Source organism: Microchirus variegatus, assembly GCF_963457635.1.
Source record: "Microchirus variegatus genome assembly, chromosome: 4".
Classification (NCBI taxonomy): Eukaryota; Metazoa; Chordata; class Actinopteri; order Pleuronectiformes; family Soleidae; genus Microchirus; species Microchirus variegatus.
In genome coordinates this window covers 20,995,462-21,020,811 of record NC_139805.1, presented here as the reverse complement: position 1 = coordinate 21,020,811, position 25,350 = coordinate 20,995,462, and the positions used below count along the sequence as shown (strand labels likewise).

Here is a 25,350-nt window from a genome sequence, read left to right as displayed (position 1 = left end):
CCACAAGCCCTCGAGACTTTCGACACACACAATAAACCGGTTGCAGAGCGGCACGTGAGTGAGATCAGCGACCTCTTGTTTTGCGAGTTTGACCTGAAGCCTGTGATTTGAGAGACAAAAGGAAATGGCCCGTTTCCCACAGGACTGGCAATAGAGGACTTCTCCTGGCTCGGTCACACAAGAATGAGATCATTCGCAGCAAAAAAAAAATCAAGGCAGCAACTGAGGGTTCAAATAAATTAAACCCTTTTGGAAGCTTTTTAATGGACAGCTCTGTCATTACGAAACGCTAAAAGTAAATCACATCCAGCACTGCTTATATGACAAAGTCATACCAGTCCCTTCCTTAAACCTGCGGTTTGAAAAGAAGTCTATGTAAATCACAATGTGTGCTTTGCGCTGGTGCAAACTATAGCTTATCTCTACTGCCCCCGAGTGGCAGAGACAAATAAAACACTGCACTGCAATGAACTGGCCGAAGAGATGGTCACTTTTTTTTGTTGCCTTTCCTTCTAAAATTAATAATAAACACCTTCTGAAAATGCAGCTGAAGTAGAAGTTAATTTGAAAGAGAAGAGGAATAAAACAAATACCAAAGACGCCATGACCGAGTAATTCCAAATAAATTTATTTTTAATTTCATCCACTGTACAAAGCAAGCACTGAAGCCTCTGGACGTGAACACGACTGAGGTGGACTGATGGACCATTGATTTCCAAACAGGAAACATTACCTACAGGGGGAGGAACACGCAAAACATCACTGCATTTGAGTAAATCTAACTGTTCCGGTCGTACAGCTTAGACCTGGATTGAACAATAGTCAAAAGGACGGTCATACCACGAGTCTATTCCAGAGCCTTGACGATGGCTTCGTTGGCGTCTATGCTGATCTGAACTTCGGCCTTCGCTGCCTCGTCAGATGTGCCGGCCATTTGAGACTGAGCTTTCTCCAGGTTGGCCTTGGCAGCCTGGAACGAAAAAAACAAAACACATTAAAATAACAAGACAACATTGAATGTTTTTTACTCCGGAAAACCCAAACTGTTTATAAAAATGGACGCAGTCTTCTTGTTACAAGCGTTAAACCAAGGAAGTAAGATTACATGGCATATGAGTGGACACCGTTGTTACTGACAGCTGATATGCTGCAGGTGCTGCCTGTGCATTTCCAGTTTCCAAAACTGAATTGGCACAGATTTAATTGCAAATCTTGATGATACAACTACATCCATAGTATACGTTATACAGTCTATGCCTGAAAATAACTATCCCAGTGTTAACACTACACGTATAAAGCCATTAGTACCATGAGATTTAATGAAACAATCAGTTGATCACACTATTATCCAGGGGAGAAAAAAAAGACAATAAAATATTGATTTTGTTTATGCACAAACATGTAATTTTCTGTCTATACCTTTTGTTATCATTGTTTTTGGTGATTAATAGCTGCTTCACTTCTCACACAGTCCAAGTAACCATTATCAACTCATCGCTCCACACGTTCTAAGGCAAACTGAAACATAAAAGCCGAAGGAGTAAGACTCTCAAAGTGAGGAGAAAATCCCTTCTGCCTCTTTGCTCTGAAAGCTCCATTTGTCACAGTCGCGATTAGAAGCAAGAAATGCCAAACATAGCTGGAAGTTAAAGGTCTCCCAGTAGGGAATTGACACATCTGCTATAATTCAGCAGTGACTGACCTTTCCCTCCTTATTAACAGTGTGGGCCCATGTGCATTGTTACTGCAAAGTGGAAGATGACAAAGGGGGGGGACAAAACTCTTTTACAGCTATGAAGTCAACTTGACAGTGACACCAGTACTGCCCAAGGTCAAAGACGAACACCTCCACGGCGAGTGCATAAAAAATGCTGCCGAAGGCATTAACGAGCCTGACATTTGAACAAGGAGTCGACGACTGCAGCTCTGATCAGATGGTTAATTACGAGCTGGAAGGTGCTCATCAGCACAGCGCATCAAAACAGACAGAGGGAAGGAGTCTAGAGTGGGTTCAGAGAAAAAGCCTCCGCAGTCAAAGACCACGTCCCTGCTGAGAGACGAACCGGGGCGAGCAGTCAGTAATTATGCATGCCTCCACAAACTGGATATGGACACGTGTCACAGAAATGTCATTAACGCGGAAAAGATCCATAAGGAATTGACTAACACACACTCGGCTGACATTTTGCAGAAATTATTTGTATAACAAAGAGTTGATAAGAATTTAAAAGAAATCAGTGTTCTGCAACAAGATGAGAACTTACAGGTATGAAATGTTTCTGGCATTTATGTATAATAGTTCTTCATCTGCACTGAACAATCAGTGATTGAACAAATTAATTGCAACCTTTGCCATTTCCTAATTGCATTAAAATAGCAATTTCTATTTGAAAAGCTTTTTTTTTTTTTAAGCTGTACTCAACAGTGCAAGTTTGCATACAGGAAACACTTTAAAAATAGGAATCTATAGTAGGCCACAATGGATACAAGAATTAGAGACAGCTGATAAAGCCACAGAATGAGTCAAAGACTAGCCTACTATAATTGATATTAATTTCTATTTTGGGAGAGAAAGATAAAGACGATAAGGGGGCGAGAGGGCTTACAGTGTTAAAGTGAAATGGCTAAAAACTTAAAGGTGAAGTAAGTAGTTTATAGTGCCATCTAGAGGAGAGGCTGAAATTTACAACAAAGAACTGCTCCTCTGCTCACCCCCTCCCTTCCCTGAGCGCTACGGTATCCGCAGCTGGTCAAATGTCCTCGTTGAGGTGAGGGAGAGGGCGAGCTACCGCGGCCGTAGCAGACGAAGCTGAGAGAGAAGAGGCGGGACTTCCGCTACAAGTAAAGAGACGCTTGATTTGTTCTCTCGCGTTTGTCCTTACAGGCTCCGGTAGAAACATGGCGTCTTGCTGCTAACAGTGGCTATGCAACCGCGGTCCGTGACCATATTATTTAACATGACTTTTTGAAACACTATGAAAATGAAACAAAAACTATTATACAGCGACTAGACAATGCAGGAGCACATAATATGTATAAACAAGTGGATTTTGGGTTATATAAACCCATAAATACTACACAGTGTCCCTTTAAGCGAATCCATCTTGAAACCTGCTGTCACTTCAGTATCCACTGGAGCAAGTCAAGTGTTCAAAAGTCATCTTTAGTTATTGTTAAACCATTTTGGAAAATCAAGTTAAAGTCAGGTTTCTAATTTCAAAACCAACAGCAGCAAAAAGAAATCTAAAAAGGTGTGCGACATGCGAATTTTCACATTCGCCTCGCAGAAATGCAACACACATTCATACAGAAAGGAAGACACTGACGTTAACCCTTTAACCTGACGCATAATGACAGCAGCCTTGAAAGCGGATACCCACACAGCACCAGAATAAAGCAGCACTTCATGTTTGCTTAACCTCCTCCACAGTCGAGTTAAAACTGTAGAAACATTCCAGATTTCAAACTCTCAAGGACTTTTCAGGTAAAAAAGAAAAGTGCAGAGTGAAGAAATCCGCCCGTATAACCGTAGTTGTTTTATTATTTATGACAATGGGACAAAAACAACATGCCTTTGATTGATCGAAATTTTAAGTGCTATAATTTGAATGCAAAGGCCAAAGGGAAGTTAACTCTTAAGATGCTGTGTTGATTCAGCAACAACCCCCCCCCCCCTCCCACATCTATGAGTAGCAAGAAAACGTTCTCTTTTAATTTTAATGCCATTTATATTTATTTAATTCTTATGATATGAAGGTGGACTTGTTGTGACATTTTGAAAGGGTCTTCAAGTTCAAAGGCAGGTTAAAACACTGACCTCTAACATTTTCAAGTCATCAAAAATCTTTACTATAAGAATCAAACGTAGCCATTACACACTTGATATTAAAAAAAGATCAATGTCACCATTAGCTGTTAAAGTCATTGAAGCAAACGTGTATTTAACTCATCCAATTACAGGGAAAACCTGCAGGACATAATGTGATCAGGTCAATTATCAAGGCATTAGATGCTACACCTTTATGACAATTATGATCGATAGTGTCACAAAGGTGTTGATGCATTTTTAACTGCATCATTAACTCTGTTGTTGTGTCCACAGCCAACTTTTCTCTGCCTGGTTTCCAATTAAACATTTAGCCGTTTACAAGCAGGAGTTTTTCTTCGTGATGTTGTGTATGATTTCAGCATGGGATGGAGGGAAAATTAATGTCACTATAATCCTAACCAAGCAGTTCACAGTACAGTTACAATAACTGTAATTATGCTCCAGGCTCTTAAAATGGTGAAATCACTTAAACTAAATATTTTGGGGAGAAAACGTCGTCTTTGCAAGGACAGGAGGAAACTTTTCAGTGAATTTTTAAAGCAAAAAGGGGAAAAACAACATCAAATTACAAGGTTGTAGAACTGACCTAAAAGATGCAGATACTCCCCCTTGTGGCCTTTTTTAAAAATAAACCACTACAACAGCAAGTTAGGCAGCTACATAGACACTTATGAAATAATTTTTCCCCACTGACAATATCCAAACCAACTTATTTAAATTGCCTTATGTATGACACAGCATGCTTCAACAGCAGGGCTGAAACAATTACTCGAATAATCAATTACTAAATGAATAGTCAATTATTTTGATTATCAATTTATCGGTTTGAGGTAATTTTCTGATGGATTCAGCGTCCTTAATGTGCATATTTTCTAGTTTCTTTGCTCCATATAACAAAGAATTCATTAAAACTGAATCATTTTCTTAATAGCTTTTACATGAGTTTTTCCACATTCATACTGGCCAATGTTACTGTACATAAAGCTCTGCTGTAGAAGTGATGTGATGAAGCCATTATACTTACTGCGATGTCGAGCTGGTCCAAGAGAACGGCCTCCTCAGCGAGCAGCTGCACTGAAGAGTCGGCATTGACCGTTATTGACCCACTGCTCACTGTGTAGACAAAGACAAAGAGTGTGAATACACATGACATCTTTTCTTTTGACGTTTTAAAAAAATCAACATTGTGTAATATACACAGCACATTCACCGTGTCGTGGTTTTAGAGTGTATTTTCAACATTCAATATTTCAGTCATGTCCTCAAGGTGAATCTACCAAAATGTATTTACAAGCAACAACAATGAACCAAAGATTTAACAAAACATAGACATGGAAACTGTCAAACGCAAGTTTGTTGACTTTAAAAAGTCTGGTGACTAAAGTTGGTCATATATTTCAAGATTAATATCAAAGAAAGGGAATTAATTATTTCTCAAAGCAATGCATATCACAAATAAGGCTGCAACAATAAGTCATTTCTTAAAATTCATCTATGTCATTTATTGTTGAACAGACATCAATTTAAAAGCCGAGTTTAAGTGTGTTGAGGTGACCCTGATGTTTTACACCACCTCAGCCCTGGAACATTGCTGCTGCTAACCTAAAAGCATTGAGGCATGTCTGCTGCTCTTCATAAATATTAAATATCAGGAAGATATACCATTGTGATGTCTCTGACGAGATACACACTGGTGAAAATAACCTTTTGTGCAATAATACACACGAGGCTCTCCATGTGATTAGTACCTAGCAATAGTCTATTGCATGTTACAACAGTCTGTTATACAGAAATAACAGCCCTCTGAATGTTCTTATTCACTAATTACAATCAAGTGTTCATCCAAGCCTTGTAATAAGTCACGCCATATTTTTTGTTTGTGTTAATAACGTAAAAAGTGTTTATTCTAAACAGAAACAGCGACCACAATAAACATTTGCTGCAGCCCTATTAGCCAATCAATACAGCCTATAATTTGCCTTCACTCAGATGCCCCTCTTTTCTGTGGCAATGAGAAATGCACTTGTTTTACATCACAGTCCTTAGAATAAGGCATGTGGACAATCATTGAATTCCCTATTTGAAAGCACAATCTCACCAAAGTATTTAGCTGTGGAGCCGTCATCACCGAAGACTGTGACGACGCCGGGTCTGAGCACCTGCAGGGTGGGCACGTGGGCAGGAAGGATACCAAACGAACCAGTAAGTGTGGGCACATCGACCTGTTTCACACTGGCCTCTTTGAAAAACACCTGGAGAGTGGGGATGGAGAGATACATGGGGTGATTTATTGTACATTTTTGTCAGCTGATATAGAATGAAATGTCAGATAATGAGTAAACATCGAAGAATTCAAGGATGTTAAGAATTCCACGATGACCTTTCAGCATGATTTAGAGTTCATACAGCTTTTCCAAGGTCAAATAGAACTAATTTGCCAACACAATGGGCATTTTGACTTTAATAGATTCCTTCTGTACCCAATACCAGTGTATGTATCCCTTTATCATATTGAGGGAAACTATATCAACCAGCCACAGCTGAACATCAACAACAGCTAGTGTCCATTCATAGAAATCACTGCCAAATTGTAAACATTACAAACATAGCATTAGAACAGATTGCATTTCACTAATGGAACTATGCAACTACTGCATGCAACCACTGACATGAGTGTCAAGGTTAGAGAGTGCTGCATTTCACACTTCAAATCTTCAAAATGTAATTTAGAAATTACAATAAAAGCGTGCAGATGTGCACGTTTATTGTGAAAGGTCACAATAAGGGGGTCACTGTTTCAATGGTACAAGTACAGACTCCTGTTCAAAGACGATGAATGACAGCTAGGTTAGCTATCATTAGCTTGCTACGCTAACCCTTCATTGACACTGCCAAGCTCTGCCTCCACAAAAACTGCGTGCGAGTATAAACTACAGCTAACACTCTCACACACACCAACTGCTACATGCACAGTAAGTTTCAAATTGTGAAAATAAACTGACACATGACACATATAGACAAGTTAGTTAGATGAATGGCTGACTGGGCCCCTGAAGCCTCGCCGTCAGTAGCGTTAGCTAGCTACCTGTGAGGGGGAGGCGAACGTGAAGGACATCTGCGGGGAACCAGAAACTGCCTCGGCGTAACAGCGAGTCTGCCTCAGCGCGGGCAGAGCGCGGCGGAGAAATCTTGCTGCCATCATGTCTGAAACAGTAGTTTTATTCAAGAGCAAGCGAATAACGGGTATCCCCAAGCCTTTCCGTGCAGGCGGTCAGTGAGCTGCGCTTGGTGAGACAAGGACGTTGGTAAGCTACCCATAAGCCTTTGAGGTGGCGGAAAGGATGCTGGGTAATGTAGTCAATAAGTGAAGTTCCCTTAAAAAGAAACTCGTTTATCTAATCAAATCAATTAATGTTGACATTATCGTTATGAGAGATAGTCATTGTTCATTCTAAAACCGTATATTGTTGTTTCAAACTGTATTTAAAGGTGTAGTGTGTTTTTTAATACATTTATATTAATTTGTTGTTAAAGTATCATTGATGTGGATGCTGTTTTTGTGCTTTCTCAATTCTAAACAACCTCAATGGAAGAGTTGTCCACTTGACACAACATGTATTCCATAATAATACTGTATTGTATGTGTGCAAGGAGGAAGTCACTGACCATAGACTGCCACTAGAGAGCGCTAAAACAACGTGCCACAGTTTGAGTTGCTCTGCTGAATGTGACTATAACATCTACAAACAACTGACCGTGTATAATAATAGTCACACAATGATTATTTAACTACTATTATAACAGTTAAATCAACAGGATGTAGCTTTTATGGACATAGTAAGAATTTAACTGTCATTTAACATCGTTTTCCGAGTTTCAAATACAGAGTGGGGGGGAATGAAAGAGGCAATATCCTCACAAATAGAAGCCAGCCAGTGACTGACATGAGTGACCTACACGCAGCTGACACGAGGCCCCCCGTGGCCACAAAAAGGGGCCCCCAAGATAATATCTTGTCAACATCTCGAGAACAAACACTACTTGTTCCAACCACTTCCTGCAAAGTCATTGCCTTCATACAGTGTGAAGGATCAATTAAAGCAGGGGCGTCAAACTCATTCTCACTGAGGGCCACATCAGCATAATGTTTACCCTCAAAGGGTCAGATGTAACTGTCCTACAGAATAAATGTAACCAAATATAATGTCAAATAAAGGTTACTACTACGTAACATATTGCTAAATAACTTTCTGTATTTATAACTTATTCAATTTCAATCGTCGCATGATGCATATACAATGATACACTGCGATCTAGTGGTGTCACTTTTCGAGTAACCCAATCGCCATGCATTGTGGGAAATGTAGTTTATGGTCAACACACGCCTTAAAGCAGCATAGACCTATTTTAACACAGATTTTTAAGACCAATTAATCACTCACGGGGCCACAAAAAATTATGTGGTGGGCAACATCTGGCCCCCGGGGCCTTGAGTTTGACACATGGGGATTAAAGGCACATTATATCGGAAAAGCCTCACATAGTTGCTGATATGTATCCCGAAATAATGACATTTTGCCAATTTTACGTTCATGATGCAGTGAGAGTGGGTAGGTGATGACCTTTTTTTTTTTTTTTTTTTTTTTTTTTTAATAAACTCTCTTTTCTCACTCTCTCTCTCACACACACACACGCTCTCTCTCTGCGTCACGTGGTGCGCCCCTGACTGGGTGGTGGGCGTGTCCTACGCGCGGAGGTTTCATTCATAAATAGTTTTAGATTTTAAAATCCACATTAAAGTGTTCACGGGAAGACTTTCACGCCACTGGCTTCGTCTCTCCCTCCCCCCCAAAAACTTCCACCCACCATCCATCCATCCATCCGTGGACCGAGCCGGAGTAGAGAGAAGGTGAGTAGGTTTGCTCATGTTTGTCTTTTTGTGCAAACCGCAAATCCTCTCTCTGTGCGCGCGCGCGTGTGTGATGGAAATCATGAAATATATCAGGATTGTTTATTTATTTACACGAGGCGACAGGAGCGCTTTTCTCCGTTATCACCATCATTTCACCACAGTATTTTATTTATATATTTATTTTTTAAAAATGATTGTACCAGCGATTGTACCTCCTCCATAAGGAAATAGCTGAACCGATGCGCCCTTATATTTGTTCTGGAGGAAGAAAAGACACATCTTGTAGCACCGATAAGAATGGAAATATATATATATATATGTGTATTTAATATATAAACAAGTTAATGCTCTGTTAAAATTGTTTAAATGGAGGGAGGCAGTACTGGGGGAATAATTATATGGAACTAAATGGAGGGGGAAAAAAGGCGATTTGTATCGACTGAGTGATACCAGGCAGCTGGTAGAGCCTTTGCTGGGACATCCATGTCTCACCACCATCTGCTCAGGAAACTAATCAATAAATCAATCTTCAAGGGCTGCAAGACCACAGAATTAAGTGTCAAAATGAAAAAAAAAGACTTAATATTTACCCATGATTTACACATAAGCAGCTATGTGTTGTAAGATTGCCTATCAATATTGTATTCATATGTATATATATATATGTGTGTATGAAGTATGGCGTCATTCCATGTTCAAGTGTCAAGAAATGCATTTGTTGAAGGCAGCAGCAGGCGTTTTATGTAATGCAAAACTTATCCTCACAAACAACTGAATAATTAAACAAGTCGTCCTGCTGTGCTCTATGTGTGTGCATGTTTGTTATCAGCCATGCAGCACTGCCGTCCTGTTGCTCCAAGGCCAGTGGGCCAGTCCTGATGAGGGGGAACAACATTTCTGCTGCTGCTGCTGCTGCTGCTGCTCAGGCTCACGCTAGGCTGTGTCGGTGAAGGCGCTCAGGATGCAGCAAGGAAGCTGAGGAGGAGACTCCCCGAGCCACAGCCTGACAAACACAATCACACACATCCAGAGCTGCTGCTGCTGCTGCGCACTGCCCTCCATCAGGGTAAGACTACTGGGCTGTTAGGAAGCAGGATGTGGGTGCAGTGCTGCAGAGGAGAGCGTTCTGATCACACTTCTCGTGCTTCCACGGCGGATGCAGGGATTTGTATTTTTTTTTGCAGCATGGCAGCAGCACAGAGCTCAGCTGTGGCTTGACAGGCTGTGGTGCTGAAGTTGAGTGCTGCATTGACTGGCAGCAGTGAGCAAAAACCCATCCTGAGTACTGCTGGCATGTTGCTTCTCCCATGCTGGGTGAGTAGATCTATCTAGTGTGTGTGTGTGTGTGTGTGTGTGTGTGTGAGTTGGCATTTGGTGCAGCAGTGTTATTGCCCATGATGTGTGCGAATGGACGCGTTATTGTAGCCACAGTAATGGAACTCAGCCACTGAAGCCTGTGTTTGATAAGACCTGTTTCTCTCTTTTCACTGCATGCACTCGTGTGTGTGTGTGTGTGTGTGGGAGGTAGATAGAGAGTCTTTAGGCTGATAAAGGGATTATGGGTACCGATTTACAGGCGAGATACGAACATTTGCATCTTCCGAGGAATTCGGCGCATGCATACAAACGCATGCACGAGCCAGTCAAGGCTGGTTACGATGCAACAAGTTCTTTTTTTTTTTTTTTTTTTCTGCAGCAGTGGGCATTTATGTCACATTTTAACACAGGCAGGCAATGGTTTCCATCAGGGACGAGATGATACGACACTGGCCAAAATCACTGGAATTTAGAACATTTAGTCAAGTTCCGATAGGATCGGTAAAAAAAATGTAAATGTGACACAAATGCTTCACGGAGGACAGACAACAATCTCTAAAGAGAAATGTCCACCACCACCATCATGGGACAGGATGCGAGTTGGTGTCTTCCGCATAGTTGGTTATCTTATTCCGCAGAAAAATTGTTTTAAAAGAGGTATAAGACCCATCCTTATTACACACCAGTGATGAACACACACACACACACACACACACACACACACACACACACACACACACACACACACACACACACACACACACACACACACACACACACACACACACACACACACACACACACACACACACACAATCTTCTTGTTAAAAGCCATATTCCTTTCCTCTTGGCCAAGTCGTACCTGTTCTGTATTAATGGACTGCTCTGATGTGCATTATTCTCTTTTTGCACAGTGTATCTGGATTTGACAAACTGCAGTAACTTTGGTGGTTGACGTTGAGACTTGATGGACAGCTGCAGTAACAGATATTTCCTCTCTCTCTCTGTGTGTTTGTGTGTGTGTGTTGTGTGTTATCTCTCAGGGGGAATCTTTAGTTGGCCTGGACCATGAGCAATGAGTCTACCGTCTGGAACACCCGACCAGAAAACTCCACAGTAAGTCTGCCTTTCACCACCGGCTCATTCTCAAACTTCCGGCGCGTGTTGTTGTTGTGTGTGTGTGCGTGAGTGAGTGAGTGAGTGTTGTATCCAGGTCACGACCAGAACCATCCTTTTTGCCTCGTGTTCTCCTCTGATCGTTTGACTGGCTAATAGAGAACATCCTGACCTGGACCTGAAATAATTAAATCTCTGATCTAATCTCAGCTCTAATTTCCCCCTCGCAGAGAAATTACAATGTGACGTCAGAGTCCGGTGCTTATTAACACGTTTCCCTCTCAAACCCCCTCCAACGTAACACTCCAACTGCAAGATCATCTTTCTGATATCAACAGTCTGTTATCTTTACATAACCCTCTATTCTTTCAGTTCAAACTGCCATTTATCATTTTTACTGATAGCTTTGAACTGAGTTCTGCGGCTGATATGGGTACAAAGAAAATCACTTGAAATAGACTTTATTTTGATGTTAAAACTGCATTAATGATATTATTGAACTGGTCTTTTGGTTGCAAAACAATCTATGATTTTGAAGCCTTGAGATTTGCAATTTGACCAATTTTATGTCAGTTTTTAAAACCCGAGGTTCGTTCTATCCACTCATATGTGCTGTATTTATCTTCTACTTTTACTACTTCTAGAATTTACTAAATCGATCATCATGCTCCATTGAAGGACACTCAAAACTAGTGATTGAGACCATTAACTCCTCAGAAAAATAAGCACTGGCGTTATAAATCAAGTGAGAATTAGGCTCAATTTCCCATTGACTTCTATTTAGTTACACTTGTGCAGTGCCCGTAGGAAGTATGTATTCCTATAGTGGGAGCTGAAGAAGATTTTTCAGTTATGGTAATGCATGATAAGGAACGTAAAGGCTAACAGACACTGTGTTTTGTGACTGTCACAACATCGAGCTACGCTAATGCTAATCGAAAATGAAAAGAATTTGCCTAATGAGGTTGCTTCAGTGTTTGTATTATGTCAGCCCTAAGACAATGCTAATCGTAGTCTCGCTAGCTTACCTTTGGAAACAGGTTCGCCAAGTTAGCCGCAAAGTAGTAGCATGCTAATGCAAAATAAATATTAAATACTCGTGTATTGGTGAATGGACACTTGTCGTTTATAGTATAAACACCATGTTCTGTGGTGAACCGTGTGAAAATGTCTCACCCACCGTGACGACAGCCTCTTCACTTCCACCTCCCCCGCTCCAGACAGCGCAGCTGCTGCTGATGAGCCGCTGTCTGCCTGGTGTAGCGTGATAAATCAGTGAAAAATAAAAAATTCCTCAAAAATTCTTTTTAAATCAAGGATGCAAACCATCGGGCCATGCTCAAACCATATCCAAAGTCTTAGGGCAATCTGGCTAACGGTCAGCAAGATATGCCTGTCACAGACAGACAGACGCAACTTTGCGTTATATAGATTTTGCAATCAGTGGTGTCGCTGACTCATTTAAAAATGTTACTTCCTGCTTAGTCTCACTCTACAAACCAGAGGATTAGATGCACTTTTTATATTATTTATGAAAATCACACACACAAAAGTGGATTTCATTTCCATATAATTGCATCCAGAAAATAAATGTGTAAAAGTTAAAGCTGGTAAACTGATTTTAAATGTTCTTGTTTGTAAAAAAAAAAAACAGGAGGTACAAAGCTTCTACAGAGCCTCCTTGTGTGTTTTAATTTACTCCACTTCAGTCCTGCCTGCGAGTTCTCTCCCTTAGCTTATGGTACGCTGCAGACAGCTTAATAGCTCTGGCACTTATTGAGTAATTGCACTGTTGCACTTATAGATTCATTTTAGGCGAGCCAAACAGCCAGTGGGATTAAATCAATCTCTTAAGATCTACTGCCAAAGGTAAAAACAACTGTAAATCTCATCTGCCGTTGAGGTGTCGTGCATTTCGTGTCGCAAAAACAAACTGTTTTTTTTTTCTGCAATGCTGCATTTTCACTATCGGGTATATATGTTTAATTATCTCAGAATTACGCTGCAATTCGATTCCTACTTCATATGTGGCGTTGATATCAAGACTAAGAGCAATCTTTGCTTTCAGTGAGGGGTTCAGCTTTTTTTATTAGCTAATAGCTAATGTCCCCCGTGCAGCACAGCTTCCTTTTAATCTATCTATCGATCTCGCCGATTTATTTATTCTTATTTACCCGTTTCCTCGCGACAGGAGATCCCATTCAAGGCCAAGGAGCAACAAGATGGCTATGTGCTCATCCTGGTGATCCTCTCCATCCTCCTGGTGGGAACGCTGATCTTCATCTCCATCCTCCTCATCACCTGCCGCCGCTGCTACCGGGGAGGGCGATGCTGTGACAGGTGCGGTTTCAGAACTCATGTAGGATGTAGGAAGAATGTTCAGTTTAATAACGCTGAACTTTAGTGTGTGTCGTGCAGCAACACTTGATTAAATTACTTTCTCAATGAATAGGTCATTTGTTGTGTCCATCAAATGTTGGAAAATAGTGAACAGCGTTGATTAAAGGTGCATTATGTAATAAATCTAAAGCAACTGGCCATAAAATCCTCCTAATATGTCACAGAGACTCAGGAATAATGTTCATATAACAAACTGAACTCACCAACAACAACAGTACAGCCAAAATATTTGCATTAAAAAAAATATTTAGCAGACTGCAAATCATGTTTATGTTTTGAAATCATGTTTTGGCATGTGGCGCCACCTACCGCCGTCTACCAATCATTGCAGTCAGTAGAGTCTGAGCTGCCGAGCAACCACGGGTTGCAAGTTACGTCAGAAAATGAAACCTAAAGACCTCGGCATTTTGAATTTGAATGTAGTAACCGTTTTTGGCCACATTCTTATGGCACCATTTAATTAAAAAAAAACCCAGTTAGAGGAGCAAATAAACCATCCATCCATCCATCCATTATCTACCGCTTTTTCCTCCACCAGAGGGTCACGGGGGGTGCTGTGCCTATCTCAGCAGACATTGGACGATAGGCGGGGTACGCCCTGGACAGTTCGCCAGTCCATCGCAGGGCCACATAGAGACAAACAACCATTCACTCACACACTCACACCTACGGACCATAGATATTCAAATTCAATATGCTTAAAACAGTGAACTTGGTTTTATTTTGTACAGAAAACATTTGCAAGGTACTGTATTTTCAACACAGTTGGACATTCAGCTCAGTTTGTTGATACTATACCACTGAGGTGTTTTCTTCCAGTTCCTTCCAAAACTCCCATGATGCATCCTTTTCCATTTCCATTTGATGCAAAACACAGCTTTAATAAAAACAGAAGATCACAGATGCAGTTTTGTCTACATTTAGACACACGTGTACAATTTCATAGACGGGGATTATTCTTCCTGTGTTGGGCTCTCACACAAACTGCTGATATCGAATGTTTAGACACAGATAACAGATGAGATAACTTATTGCGATTACAACCGAAGCTAACTACTTCCTGTTTACGCCACCCGAGCGAGTCCCAAACCCATCACCCGCTCACGGATTCCACCGCCACAAATTACACAGATCCATTAAACAAATGAAAGGAAGCTGTATTGCAATAATTGTGTCAGCCCGCTCATGTGAGTGTTATTAAAGCAACAGTACGTTCTCTCATTGGAAGTATCTGCTCGTTTGAGTGTCAGGACCCCCCCATAGACCTGATATTAAAACACCTTTGTGTATTTGTATTTGCCCGTGTTAATTCCCCTTGAGCTGCTTTGTCCCTCTCTGAAGAAGCCGCGCTCATCAGCGCATGCACTTGTACGTACGTATGAGAGCGCGCTGGCTTACAGATAAACAGACAGAGCTGTGAAAAGACGAGGCTTTGCCCGGGGGGGGGGGGGGGGGGGGAGAATTGGCAGACTGGTACAAATGATGAGTGTAATGAGATTTCATAGCAGCCATCGGCAGTGATTAATCTTGCGTTGCAACCCAGCAACACACACGCACACACACACACACACACACACACACACACTCGCAGACTAGGTATAGAGAAGAGGCAGCCACGGAGGAAATGAAAGGCAGGAGAAACACAGATCTGGGTGGGACGCAGGAATCCTTCAAGTCACTTCACACCCACAAACGTCTTATATCTCTGCACAAAGAAATTAGAGGGATAAAAATGGCTGGAAATAGCTTCCATCTTCTTTTTTCTGCCTCATCAAGTAAATCCTGGCGTTTAAGCAGCAATATGGACGTTTAACAGCTGTTCAGAATAGTACAACAAACAATGGGGCCTTTATTATACTTGGAAATATTCAGTGAAGCAGCTTATTCTTGATTGTTTTAAACCATTGACCATAGCGATGTGAATTTTTGGGTGTCTCACGATTCGATTCGATTGATCACACAAAGGCAAACTTACGACAAAAGTTAACATTTATTGATTCAAACCAATAAAAGCTTACTTACTGTACAAAAAAATAACTTTACGCTTTAATAAATTAATAAACGCTTAGGCTAGCTGCCTTTTTCTCCCAGAAGTTACAAAAATAAAATGTACACAAATAACACAAACTGGTGTTTTGTGTGATTTTTCAAAATAGAAATTTCTAAAAACAAAATAGATTTTTGAAGTTTATGAATTGAATTGGAAGAATTGTGGATGATTTTAATTGCGATTCTTATGTGAATCGATTTCTTCCCCCACCCCTAATTGACCTTTGACATACATTGTACGTCGTGTATGGAAAAACCTGTTAAAAAAAAGAATCGATGCACTAAAATGTAATATTTAATGGTGTGATACTGTGTTGTGCTGATATCGACATATACTTGACAGAGGCTTTCTGTGAGTTGTTTCATGTTGTATTTAAGCCTCCGACCACTAGTTGGCAGCAGGATTTTTGCCCATTTCACTCAAAGAAGAGTGTATATTGTTGGTTTTTCTTAAAATAAACTATTTTGAAGGGAGAAATAAACCCCAGATATCACAATACATCATACTGTCACATCTGTACAGTAGTTAAATGTATTGAATCTCCAGATTCTAACCAACACACATACCATGACATGTAAACTAGCTGAATGAAAAGGTCAGTGGTGCAGCTGATCCCTGAGGTCACCTGTGTCTCTGCCTGCATCGCATCACAGATAAAAGAGAGACTTCACGTGAAATCATGTCATCTTATTGATCTGATCGTTGCTGTTTCCCCTCTCCCCCCCAGGGCCAGCGATGACCCCGAAAAAACCAACACCACCTACATGGAGGAGGCTCAGCCCACCCATGGTAAGAAAAATAAAAGATTGAGGAATAGAGGGACAGATAAAGAGATGAGTAACAGAGAGAGGAAGGTGGAATAGAGACAGGAAAAGCTGGCAGGGGTCTTTTTTATAGCATCAGCACAAAATGTGGAATGTCCCTGTCCACTAAAATACTGTGATCTTGACCCAAAAACTGAAAGTAGCCGCCGCTCCTGTTACACATTTTTATTATTTTGGAACCAGTGAATACACTTCAATATAATTATTCATGAGAAGGCAGCAGCCGTTTGTCAGCCATCTGCTCTTTTGGGGCTTTTTGTTCTGCAGTCAGCATTCACACTTCTAAAAGGAGACCGGAGTTGTGTCGGCTGCTTTATAGCTATGTTATAGCAGATGTGGGTTTGGCTTCAGATTACTTTTTTTTTTTCATACTGTTTCATAGCTGCAGTGGCTCTATTGGCCACTTAAAACGTCAGTCAAAATGGGAAAGGATTTGTTTTAGTTCGGTAAAACTACCAATCACGTATGTCCCAGTATGAGGACACATGACAATTCTGCAGGTATGACACTTTTAAAAGTCCATGTGCCGAGTACTGAATTAGAACGGTGGTTTCCCAGCACCCTTTCTTGAATAAGAGTGCGTGCAATCACACAACCAATCATTCGTTGGCGCATTTGAAGATGGCAGATTGCATTGACAACGAGAGGCTTGAGTCGACAGCTCTGGGCCGCCACGGTCCTTCATCTCACTATTGTATTCCTCGTGGCATTCAAAGACACCTCGAAATAGCCTCTACACTCAGCGCCACTTCTTCTTTTCTTTCTGTCTAAGGATGTAACTGATTAACTGGAACTCACAAATAAACTAGTGAGTCACAAATAAACACGGAAATGCTTTTTTTTTTTTTCTTCACACCATCCTAGCCGTGTTGCTCTTACTGCATCCATCTCTCCTTAAATCCCCTTGAATCTCTTATTTCCCTCTTTGTAGCGATCACCATCAGGGTGGATGAGTCAGAATGCCTGTCAATGGGCAGCGCTCACGATCAAGAGACGGAGCGCTTCCTCTCCACGGGCACTACGGGCCGCCGCGTCTCCTTCAATGAGGCAGCGCTCTTCGATCACGGCAAGAAAGCCCAGGAGAAGGGCCGCAGGTCAGAGACCCGACTGATAAACACAAGTCCACATTTACAAATCTGTTTCTGCTTTTTTTATTTTTATTAACATTAACACACGCAAGACGACCGATCTTCGAAGATCAGAGTATATACTTGTCTGTATCCATCTTAGACACTGTGAACTCTTATTATTTAAAGTTAAAGTCCTGAAACTGATATGCAGATTCCTGTGTAAGACCATAAAATCTGGCTCGAATCTTATCGGATTTTGTGTGTTTTTTTTTGTTTTTTTTGCCCCGCAGGTACACTCTGACCGAGGGTGACTTTCACCACCTGAAGAACGCCCGCCTCACGCACCTTCACATCCCTCCCCCGGCCCTCAAGATCGTAACCATCCACGAGTGTGACTCAGCCGAGAACACCATCACCATGACGACACGTCCTGTCACAAAATCGGCGCTTTCCATCTTCCAGGTGACGGCAACAACCTGTTATTAGTCTCGAGGCACGATTAGTCCTGATCCGGGCCAATGACATCATCATCATCATCATCATCACGCGGAGTCAGGGCAACAAAATGGATCAGGCAAATGTGCCTGTTTTTTTAAACTGACTTCACTCATTGATTTCCCATTTTGGTATAAAGACAGTTGCATTATTGCTTTACTAAATGTGTTATAATGCACTGTGCGGGTGTTTATATATGATTGTATACATGGCAACGTACGGTAGATTGTGATTCCACTTTATTGATTTAAAATCTTTGCAGAGAACTTGGTTAAAGAGTGTGTTCCTCCCCACAGCCGATGCTTTGCCCCCTTCCACAAACAGCACTGACCAGTCTGAGTGTCAGTCCCAGCTGTGCTCTCCCTGAAGACACTCTCAACTCTATGGTGGACACCAGCTTCACTGAGAACACGGTGGCACTCGGCACTAAAGAGCCCACCTCCACCTCTGTAAGTCATCGCAATACTTCAGTAATGACTCTTTCTGAAAAGCAGTTTATTGATAATACACAAGTCCAAATAACGCACAAACACTGAGTATGCTGCACATTTTTAGGTCAGTGAATGTGTTCCTCCAAAGTCAGTTCACCAGTGATTCATCCACATGGACGTTAGAGGGTCACAGCGCCCAAGGAAGGACTAGCTATAGTGATGGTTGATGGCCAAACAAGGAAGCCCATGTGGAATATAACTGCCAGAGAGGATTATACACACACCACTACTCTTGGCCTGTTTTTTTTTTTTTCCTTACTGTGTTTATGTCTCTGCTCAGATCGAGATGATGGGAGCTGGGCCTCGGGGCAGAGGCAGCAGTGTTGGAGAAGGGGCCATGGTGGGCGGTAGTGGCCCTCTTCCTCCTCCTCCTCCTGCTACTGCTGCTGCTGGTGGTGGTGGTGGTGGTGGTGGTGCAGGAAGCCAGGGGCCGGTGCTGCAATTCTTCACGAAACTGCGACGCCACGCTAGTTTGGAGGGGGCTAGTCCCTACTTCAAGATCAAGAAATGGAAGCTGGACAGCAGCCAGAGAGCCTCGAGTCTAGACACCAGAGGTAATGGATCCTTGATGGTGTAAATTGTCTGTGCCAGTAGAGCAAATAAAATGGCATCAAGAAATATATATTGTATTAAGACATAAAATGCCCACATGTTCAACTGAAATACTGTTGAGGAAAAGGGGTACAAGTGTAGCAAATGTGTAGAAGTGGTTCGTCAAAAACGACCTGGCAACCTCGAGTTTCTGGGGAGGAGGGGACAATATTTTACATTTGCATTGCAGTACCCATTTTAAACTCTAGTTGTATATATTGTTCATAGCCTCTTGTTATATAAATATGGCCTGTTGTGTTTGAATGAGATCGCACAGCGATCAGCTCCACACAACTCTCTCTGCGTTTCTGAGTGTAGTGATGTTTATCGCTGTGCTGCACACAGGGAGTGATTTTACAGATGTAGGCAACAGCAACGTTGTTCCAGAAAAGTGAGACGGCTGAGTTTCAGAAGTGAGCAGTTTTAACATATATAAATGATTTGTGACCCCACCCGCCCATGCTATATTGCTGTATACACACAAGCGCTATCTCGGTCAGATCTGATAGTATTGCTTGACAAAGCCCATTTTCACATGAAGTATGCAACATACAAATTGTGTTAAATCGTCACAGAATAATAACATCAGCAAAAGTAATAATGGGTATATTATTATAATATAGTCTCCCATGGTACACAGACAACGGGTAAACAGGGGGCTCCAGTGACCAACTGTGAGATACCTTTGGGCTGCAAATAGTCTCGCACATACACACAAACGCACAAACATACAAGACAGATGGCTCAGTGACGCAAAGATTGGTCTTTCCAAGTTGGTTTGAGCCCCAGAGTGAATCCTCCCTGCTGATCCCCTTCATCCTATACACACAAACACACACACACACACACACACACACACACTTCTCCTCAATCCCCCACAGAGACCTCGACAGTCGATGGAGGCTTTCTCCCGAATCAAGCGTCACTTCTTCACTCTTGCCTGCCGTCACACAACCTGTATAACTCACAGCACTCTCTCGCTCTCCTGTATATGTGGTGTGAGAGCAGGCTCACCGAAGAGGCGGCAGTTCCAGCGGCAACGAGCCGCCAGCGAGAGCATGGACCAGGACGACAACGACGCGCACCACATAGACCTCATCCAGTACATCGCCCGCACGCAGGACGTCGTCTACCGTCCCGGCCAGCCTCCACGCCTTCTCTCACCGCCCTCCACACCACCCCCCTCCCTCGGCAGGTATCTTTAATTCCCTTGCCATTCATCCTGTCCACTGCTTTGCTGCCTTGCACTCATTTCTTCACAGAAACTAGACAGATGTAAACGTTGTGTTTATTGTATATTCATTATGGATGCACAATATTATCGGCACGATATCGGTATTGGCTTTAAAACATGCCAAGATCCGACTAATGACTAAAATAGTAGCCTGAAAAAAGCTGCTACCTCTTTGACTTCTATGCTAGCGCCCCCACAGCTATGCGTTTTTTGGTGCTTATTTGTTTTGCACAATAAAGATCTTTTATATCCACATCTGCTGCGAAATATGTATGAAAAACATATTTGTCGGTATCAGTTATCAGCCCAATTCTCCAGCGATATCGGCAAAAAGTCCAATATTGTGTATCCCTAATATTGATACAGTTCTCCACTCTGCCTAAACATGAACGTGTGCATTTAACATCAGTGTCCTTTAAAATGGTCCTAAACATTTTTTATAAAATTTAATCAAAATACTCCATGTTGACTTACCGTAAACAATATTTAACACAGACGTCTTTAAATGTTAAAAATTAATCTAATGATCAGGGGCAGATATCGGGGATTCCCTGTGTGCACTTTTTCAAATAGGAGAGTGGAGATGAAACCATTCCATCGCTAACATGGTCTGATGATGCCCACACAAGTGCAGCGGTCGTGTCAGTTCTTGTTATTTTAGTTTGGCACACTTTTAGAAATAAGGGTTCCAAAAGAGTCCTTCTTCAAGGGCTGAGGTTCTACCTGGAACCATTTGCTTCTGAAAAACCCTTTGCCAAAGAAAGGGCGTAACACTAATGGTTCCATTAAGAACCATTTTGACCCAGAGACCCTGGCTTTTGACCCTGAATAAAGGGTTTTAATAGGGTTCTTGGTTGAACCCTCCAAAATGGTTCCAGGTAGAACTTTTTTATAAAGGTTCTACCTGGAGCCAAAAAGGGTTCTCTTATGAGGACAAGCCGAAGAACCTTATATGGTTCTACTTAGCACTTTTATTTCTAAGAGTGCAGTTTATGCAGTTGTCTTGATTCTGCAGAATATTGGGTTATGCACCAAAAATAACTTCCCCAATAAGCTCTTGGATCCCTTTCTTCTTCTATTCATTTATTTTGTCTTTGTATGCTGTCGTTAATTAATAATTTTGATAATCCTTACTGTAGAACTTTCTAGCAGTTATTCAGCGTATTCTGTATGGAATCAGAGTGGGATCGTCATCAAAGCGATCGCAATCAAAGCCTTAACATCCAAGGCACTTCTTATATATAACCAACCCCTTATTTGTGTGTTTTCATCTGTAACTGATCATCAGAACCTGTATGCTTTGCCGGTTTACAACCTATTAAGTAGTGTATTAGTGTAGTAGTGTATAAACCTCTTAAAGACGCTCGAGTTGTCCGCCATACTTGTTCTGGTCGCCCTTTCCAGAGGGTAGTTTATTGAGCTGTAAGAAGCAGCCGATAAAAATCTGGACAGTTGTAAACCGGCAAAGCATACAAGTTCTGATGATCAGTTACAGATGAAAACACACAAATAAGGGGTTGGTTATATATAAGAAGTGCCTTGGATGTTAAGGCTTTGATTGCGATCGCTTTGATGACGATCCCACTCTGATTCCGTACAGAATGCGCTGAATAACTGCTAGAAAGTTCTACACTTACACTTATTAGTGTGCACAATTTAAATTGACTTGCAGTTAAAAGCAGGGAATTTTAAGAACATGCACCAGCACCCATTGCCAGTCATGAAAATCATTTCATGCACTGTGAACACGGCCATCTCAGGTGAATGTGAGTGTGAGTTAATGCACTGACACTTGTTCTGCACGTCTGTGTTCCCTCCCCCCTCCCCTCCTTCGCTCTCTTTATATCTTTCATTTTTTCTCTCCTCTTTATCCCGATGTGCACACTGCAGGGTAGAGGTAGAGGTGACGGTGGAGGCCCACTGCAGCCACGGAGGACCAGGGGTGATTGGCCTTTCCCCTGATCCCCAAGACGAAGCACTAAACCCGGCAAGAACGGAAGGTGCATATCCCTCAGACCCCCGAGATCCCCAGGATCCCCTGTCACTTTACAGAGACATCTGGAGCCTCCGTGCATCCCTGGAACAGTACGCCACCTCTGACCACAGTAGCAACAATGACAGGAACTCCGTCTGCAGCGACGCTGACAGCGTATGCTCATTGGGTGGACGCGCAGAGGCAGAAAGAGGAGGGCTTCCGAGCTACCCGTCCCAGGATTTAGGTGATGAAGCAGAGGTTGGAGAGGAGGACAAGGGTTTTTTGATGAGTGTGGATGAGAAGTGGGGCATGAAGGAGGCGAAAAAGAGGAAGCAGGCGAGCACAGAATCAGAGCGAGGGGCCAACGATGGAGAAACAGGGACTCGTAAACTGCTGCAGATGGACAGCGGCTATGCATCGATAGAAGCTCCATCTCGAGGTCCGGAAGATCTGCGACTGTTCGGAAGCGGTAGCATCAGCAGCAGCAGCCCAAAGGACCGCACGGCACACGAGAAGAGGCACCACTTCACTCATGCGGGGCGAAGCGGCACGATCGGCGACAGCTTTGAGTCTCATCTGTTTGAAGAGGAGCAAGAAGACGATTTGCTGTTGGGCGCAAGTGGAGGAGTTTCCATAGAAACAGGTGCCGGCTCGCTGAGCTGGTTGCCGTATGGGCAGATGCTCACACCTCGGGATGCTGCGCAACTTCCACCTCAGCCGCCAACCCTACACCGACGAGACTACAGCATCGACGAGAAGACGGACGCTCTGTTCCACGAGTTTCTCCGCCACGACCCTCAGTTCGATCAGCTGGAGTCGCCGCTGAGGAAACACAAGTCCCGGATCCACCTCCGTAAGCAGTGGCAGCGGCACAAGCAGTGGAGCGACCCGGGCGTCAGACACCTGCATTCGTCCTTTGAGAGACAACGGACTCCGTTACGGAGGGGTGAGAGCGTGAATTACCCACTGGACACGAGCTACCACAGCACCCTGCCTCGCATCGTCAGCGCTCCTGATGAGGAGACCGGCGATGGGACGGCCGGCGTTCCTGACACTCCAAAGGTAGAGCCTGCAACTGCGGAGGACGGAAGCAAAGAGAGAAGGCAGGCCATCGCCGTCAGAGACACCGAGGACCACACATCCTCTTCTCCTCCACTCCATCATCCACCCTCTCTATTAGACAAAAAAGAAAGGCTGGTGGGGGAGCAGCTTGACCCTCAGGAGGACAGCAAACAGTCAGGACTCCCGCCTGAGCCTCCGGACGAGCGCTCGCCGCCTCAGCCGCCCGATTCCTCGGGCTTCGGCCCGCAAACCATCACGGCAGAGCTTACGGACAAACTAACTGCTAGCCTGGACGAGAGGCTGTACACTGGCCTCCGCATGACCAGGGACACGGCCGCAGAGTGCGCGATGGTGACGGCCACGCGCGCCTCTCCAGACAACAGCCCAGTGTAGCTCCGCTTCCCTGTCGACTTCACTCCAACTGATTTGCCTTTTCCTCAGATTAAATGTGTCTCTGTGTACAATTCGAATGGTGTGACCCAGACCCCCAACAAAAAAAATGCTTTAAATCAGTCGATAATCAAACACCTATTTTTGTGGATAATTAGATAAAACTGATCCAGTAATGCATCCAGCCTCTCTTTATGCCTGTTAGCATTCAGTACCTGTTCATTGTCGCCCTTTTACAGTTTACAGTAAACACATGAACATATCAAAATAATAGTTTGAGTAATAACCGTCTGTCCATTGTTTTCGCGTCTGTAGTCTCTATTTCCACGTCTCTGCAGCTGTTAGTCCTGTCTCTGCTCTGTAGTGTAAGCATCAGTGAAGCCGAGGGCCGCTTTAGTCTCTTTACTCGTTGACCCACTGTGAAACTAGGTGCTATTTGACATGAAAAGAGCTACTGATTTGGACAAAACAGGCAGCTGCGAGGTCTGTGATCACGCTATGAGTAGTTTTTTATCATACACTCAAAGCTTAGCTTGACGACCGTCGATAAATCGAAACTAAATGTGGCATTCTTTACCCTTGGTGTTGGTTTATTCTGTTTTTTTTTTTTCCTTTTTTAAACATGTCTGACGAAAGGCTTAAACGACTGCGTATGGAAGAGGTTGCTTGGTCAGACGTCCATCACTTGTTTTAAACCCACGGGTCTGAATCTCCCCAAATGGTTTGATTGTGCGCTCAACAATCAGGAGCAAATATCAGAGGAAGTCAATCAGTAGTGGGCTACGGTTGCGTCTTGGTTCATAAAAATGTAGTTTTAATGGATAGCAAACACACAATGTTGGGTTTGTTGCCCAGATCTTTGAAGGAAGGTATTTTTGAATGATGAGTCATGATTTTTTTTAATTTTTTTTTTTATGAAACTGTGTTTTAAATTTTCTATTACTTTGTTTTATTGTAAATTATGTTTGTGTCTCTGCTTTGCTTGAACAACAACAATTTGGGAAACTTGACAGCGTGGCAGGTTCAAAGAGGACATGCGACACTCGTCGTTCTAATGTGAACTAACTCTCTGTTAGTCACGGATATGACCACTTACTCCTCCCAGAGTATGACTAAACACAGATTGGAAGCTATTAGACAGGATGGCTGCCCTCACAAACATTTGCTGTTTATTTAATATAAAAGAAAAGCATGCTTTCTTGTGCATGTGGCTCCCAGAACAGACCTTATTTTGTCCACATCTGACATTCTTTACGCTCTTTTTTTTTTTTTTCCTGAGAAAGTTGACAGCGCGGAAGAATTTCCCCTCGGGGGGTCCTGAGGACTTCACTTCCTGCCCAGCTCCATAACACAATAATTTGTCGTTGAGTCCGTGCCTGCTTTCCTACATCGCTGCATTTGGCATTTTTGTCATTTAAACGAGACCACATCAGTATCCTCAGCTGCAGCAGCGTTATGTTGACTTTAACCCACTTTTGCTCGTGTAATCTTATTCTCAGTGGGGCTCTTGGGCTCCCCCCCCCTCTCCACAATCTCCCCTGTGCAGTACACGGAGCCACTGCGGAGGATTGGTCTTGAATAGTAATCGTAACAA

The 25,350-nt window shown here is 42.7% G+C and overlaps 2 protein-coding genes across 2 annotated transcripts; one reads left to right on the top strand and one right to left on the bottom strand.

Moving 5' to 3' along the window:
- Positions 1-606: 606 nt before the first annotated feature.
- On the bottom strand, positions 607-7,125 carry atp5f1d (ATP synthase F1 subunit delta). The gene is made up of 5 exons (XM_083888419.1): positions 6,915-7,125; positions 5,928-6,081; positions 4,854-4,942; positions 841-970; positions 607-733 (listed from the first exon to the last, which is right to left on the bottom strand). Exons 1-4 carry the CDS (start codon positions 7,029-7,031, stop codon positions 848-850), a joined length of 483 nt encoding a protein of 160 aa, XP_083744545.1. The 5' UTR covers positions 7,032-7,125; the 3' UTR covers positions 607-733; positions 841-847.
- Positions 7,126-11,126: 4,001 nt separating this feature from the next.
- cbarpb (CACN subunit beta associated regulatory protein b) lies at positions 11,127-23,759 on the top strand (the record flags this gene model as incomplete). Its single annotated transcript, XM_083888772.1, has 9 exons — positions 11,127-11,174; positions 13,366-13,514; positions 16,352-16,413; positions 17,380-17,542; positions 17,809-17,980; positions 18,310-18,462; positions 18,785-19,058; positions 20,104-20,290; positions 22,220-23,759. The coding sequence occupies 9 exons, from the start codon at positions 11,127-11,129 to the stop codon at positions 23,757-23,759; spliced, it is 2,748 nt and encodes a 915-aa protein (XP_083744898.1).
- Between the last annotated feature and the right edge of the window lie 1,591 nt (positions 23,760-25,350).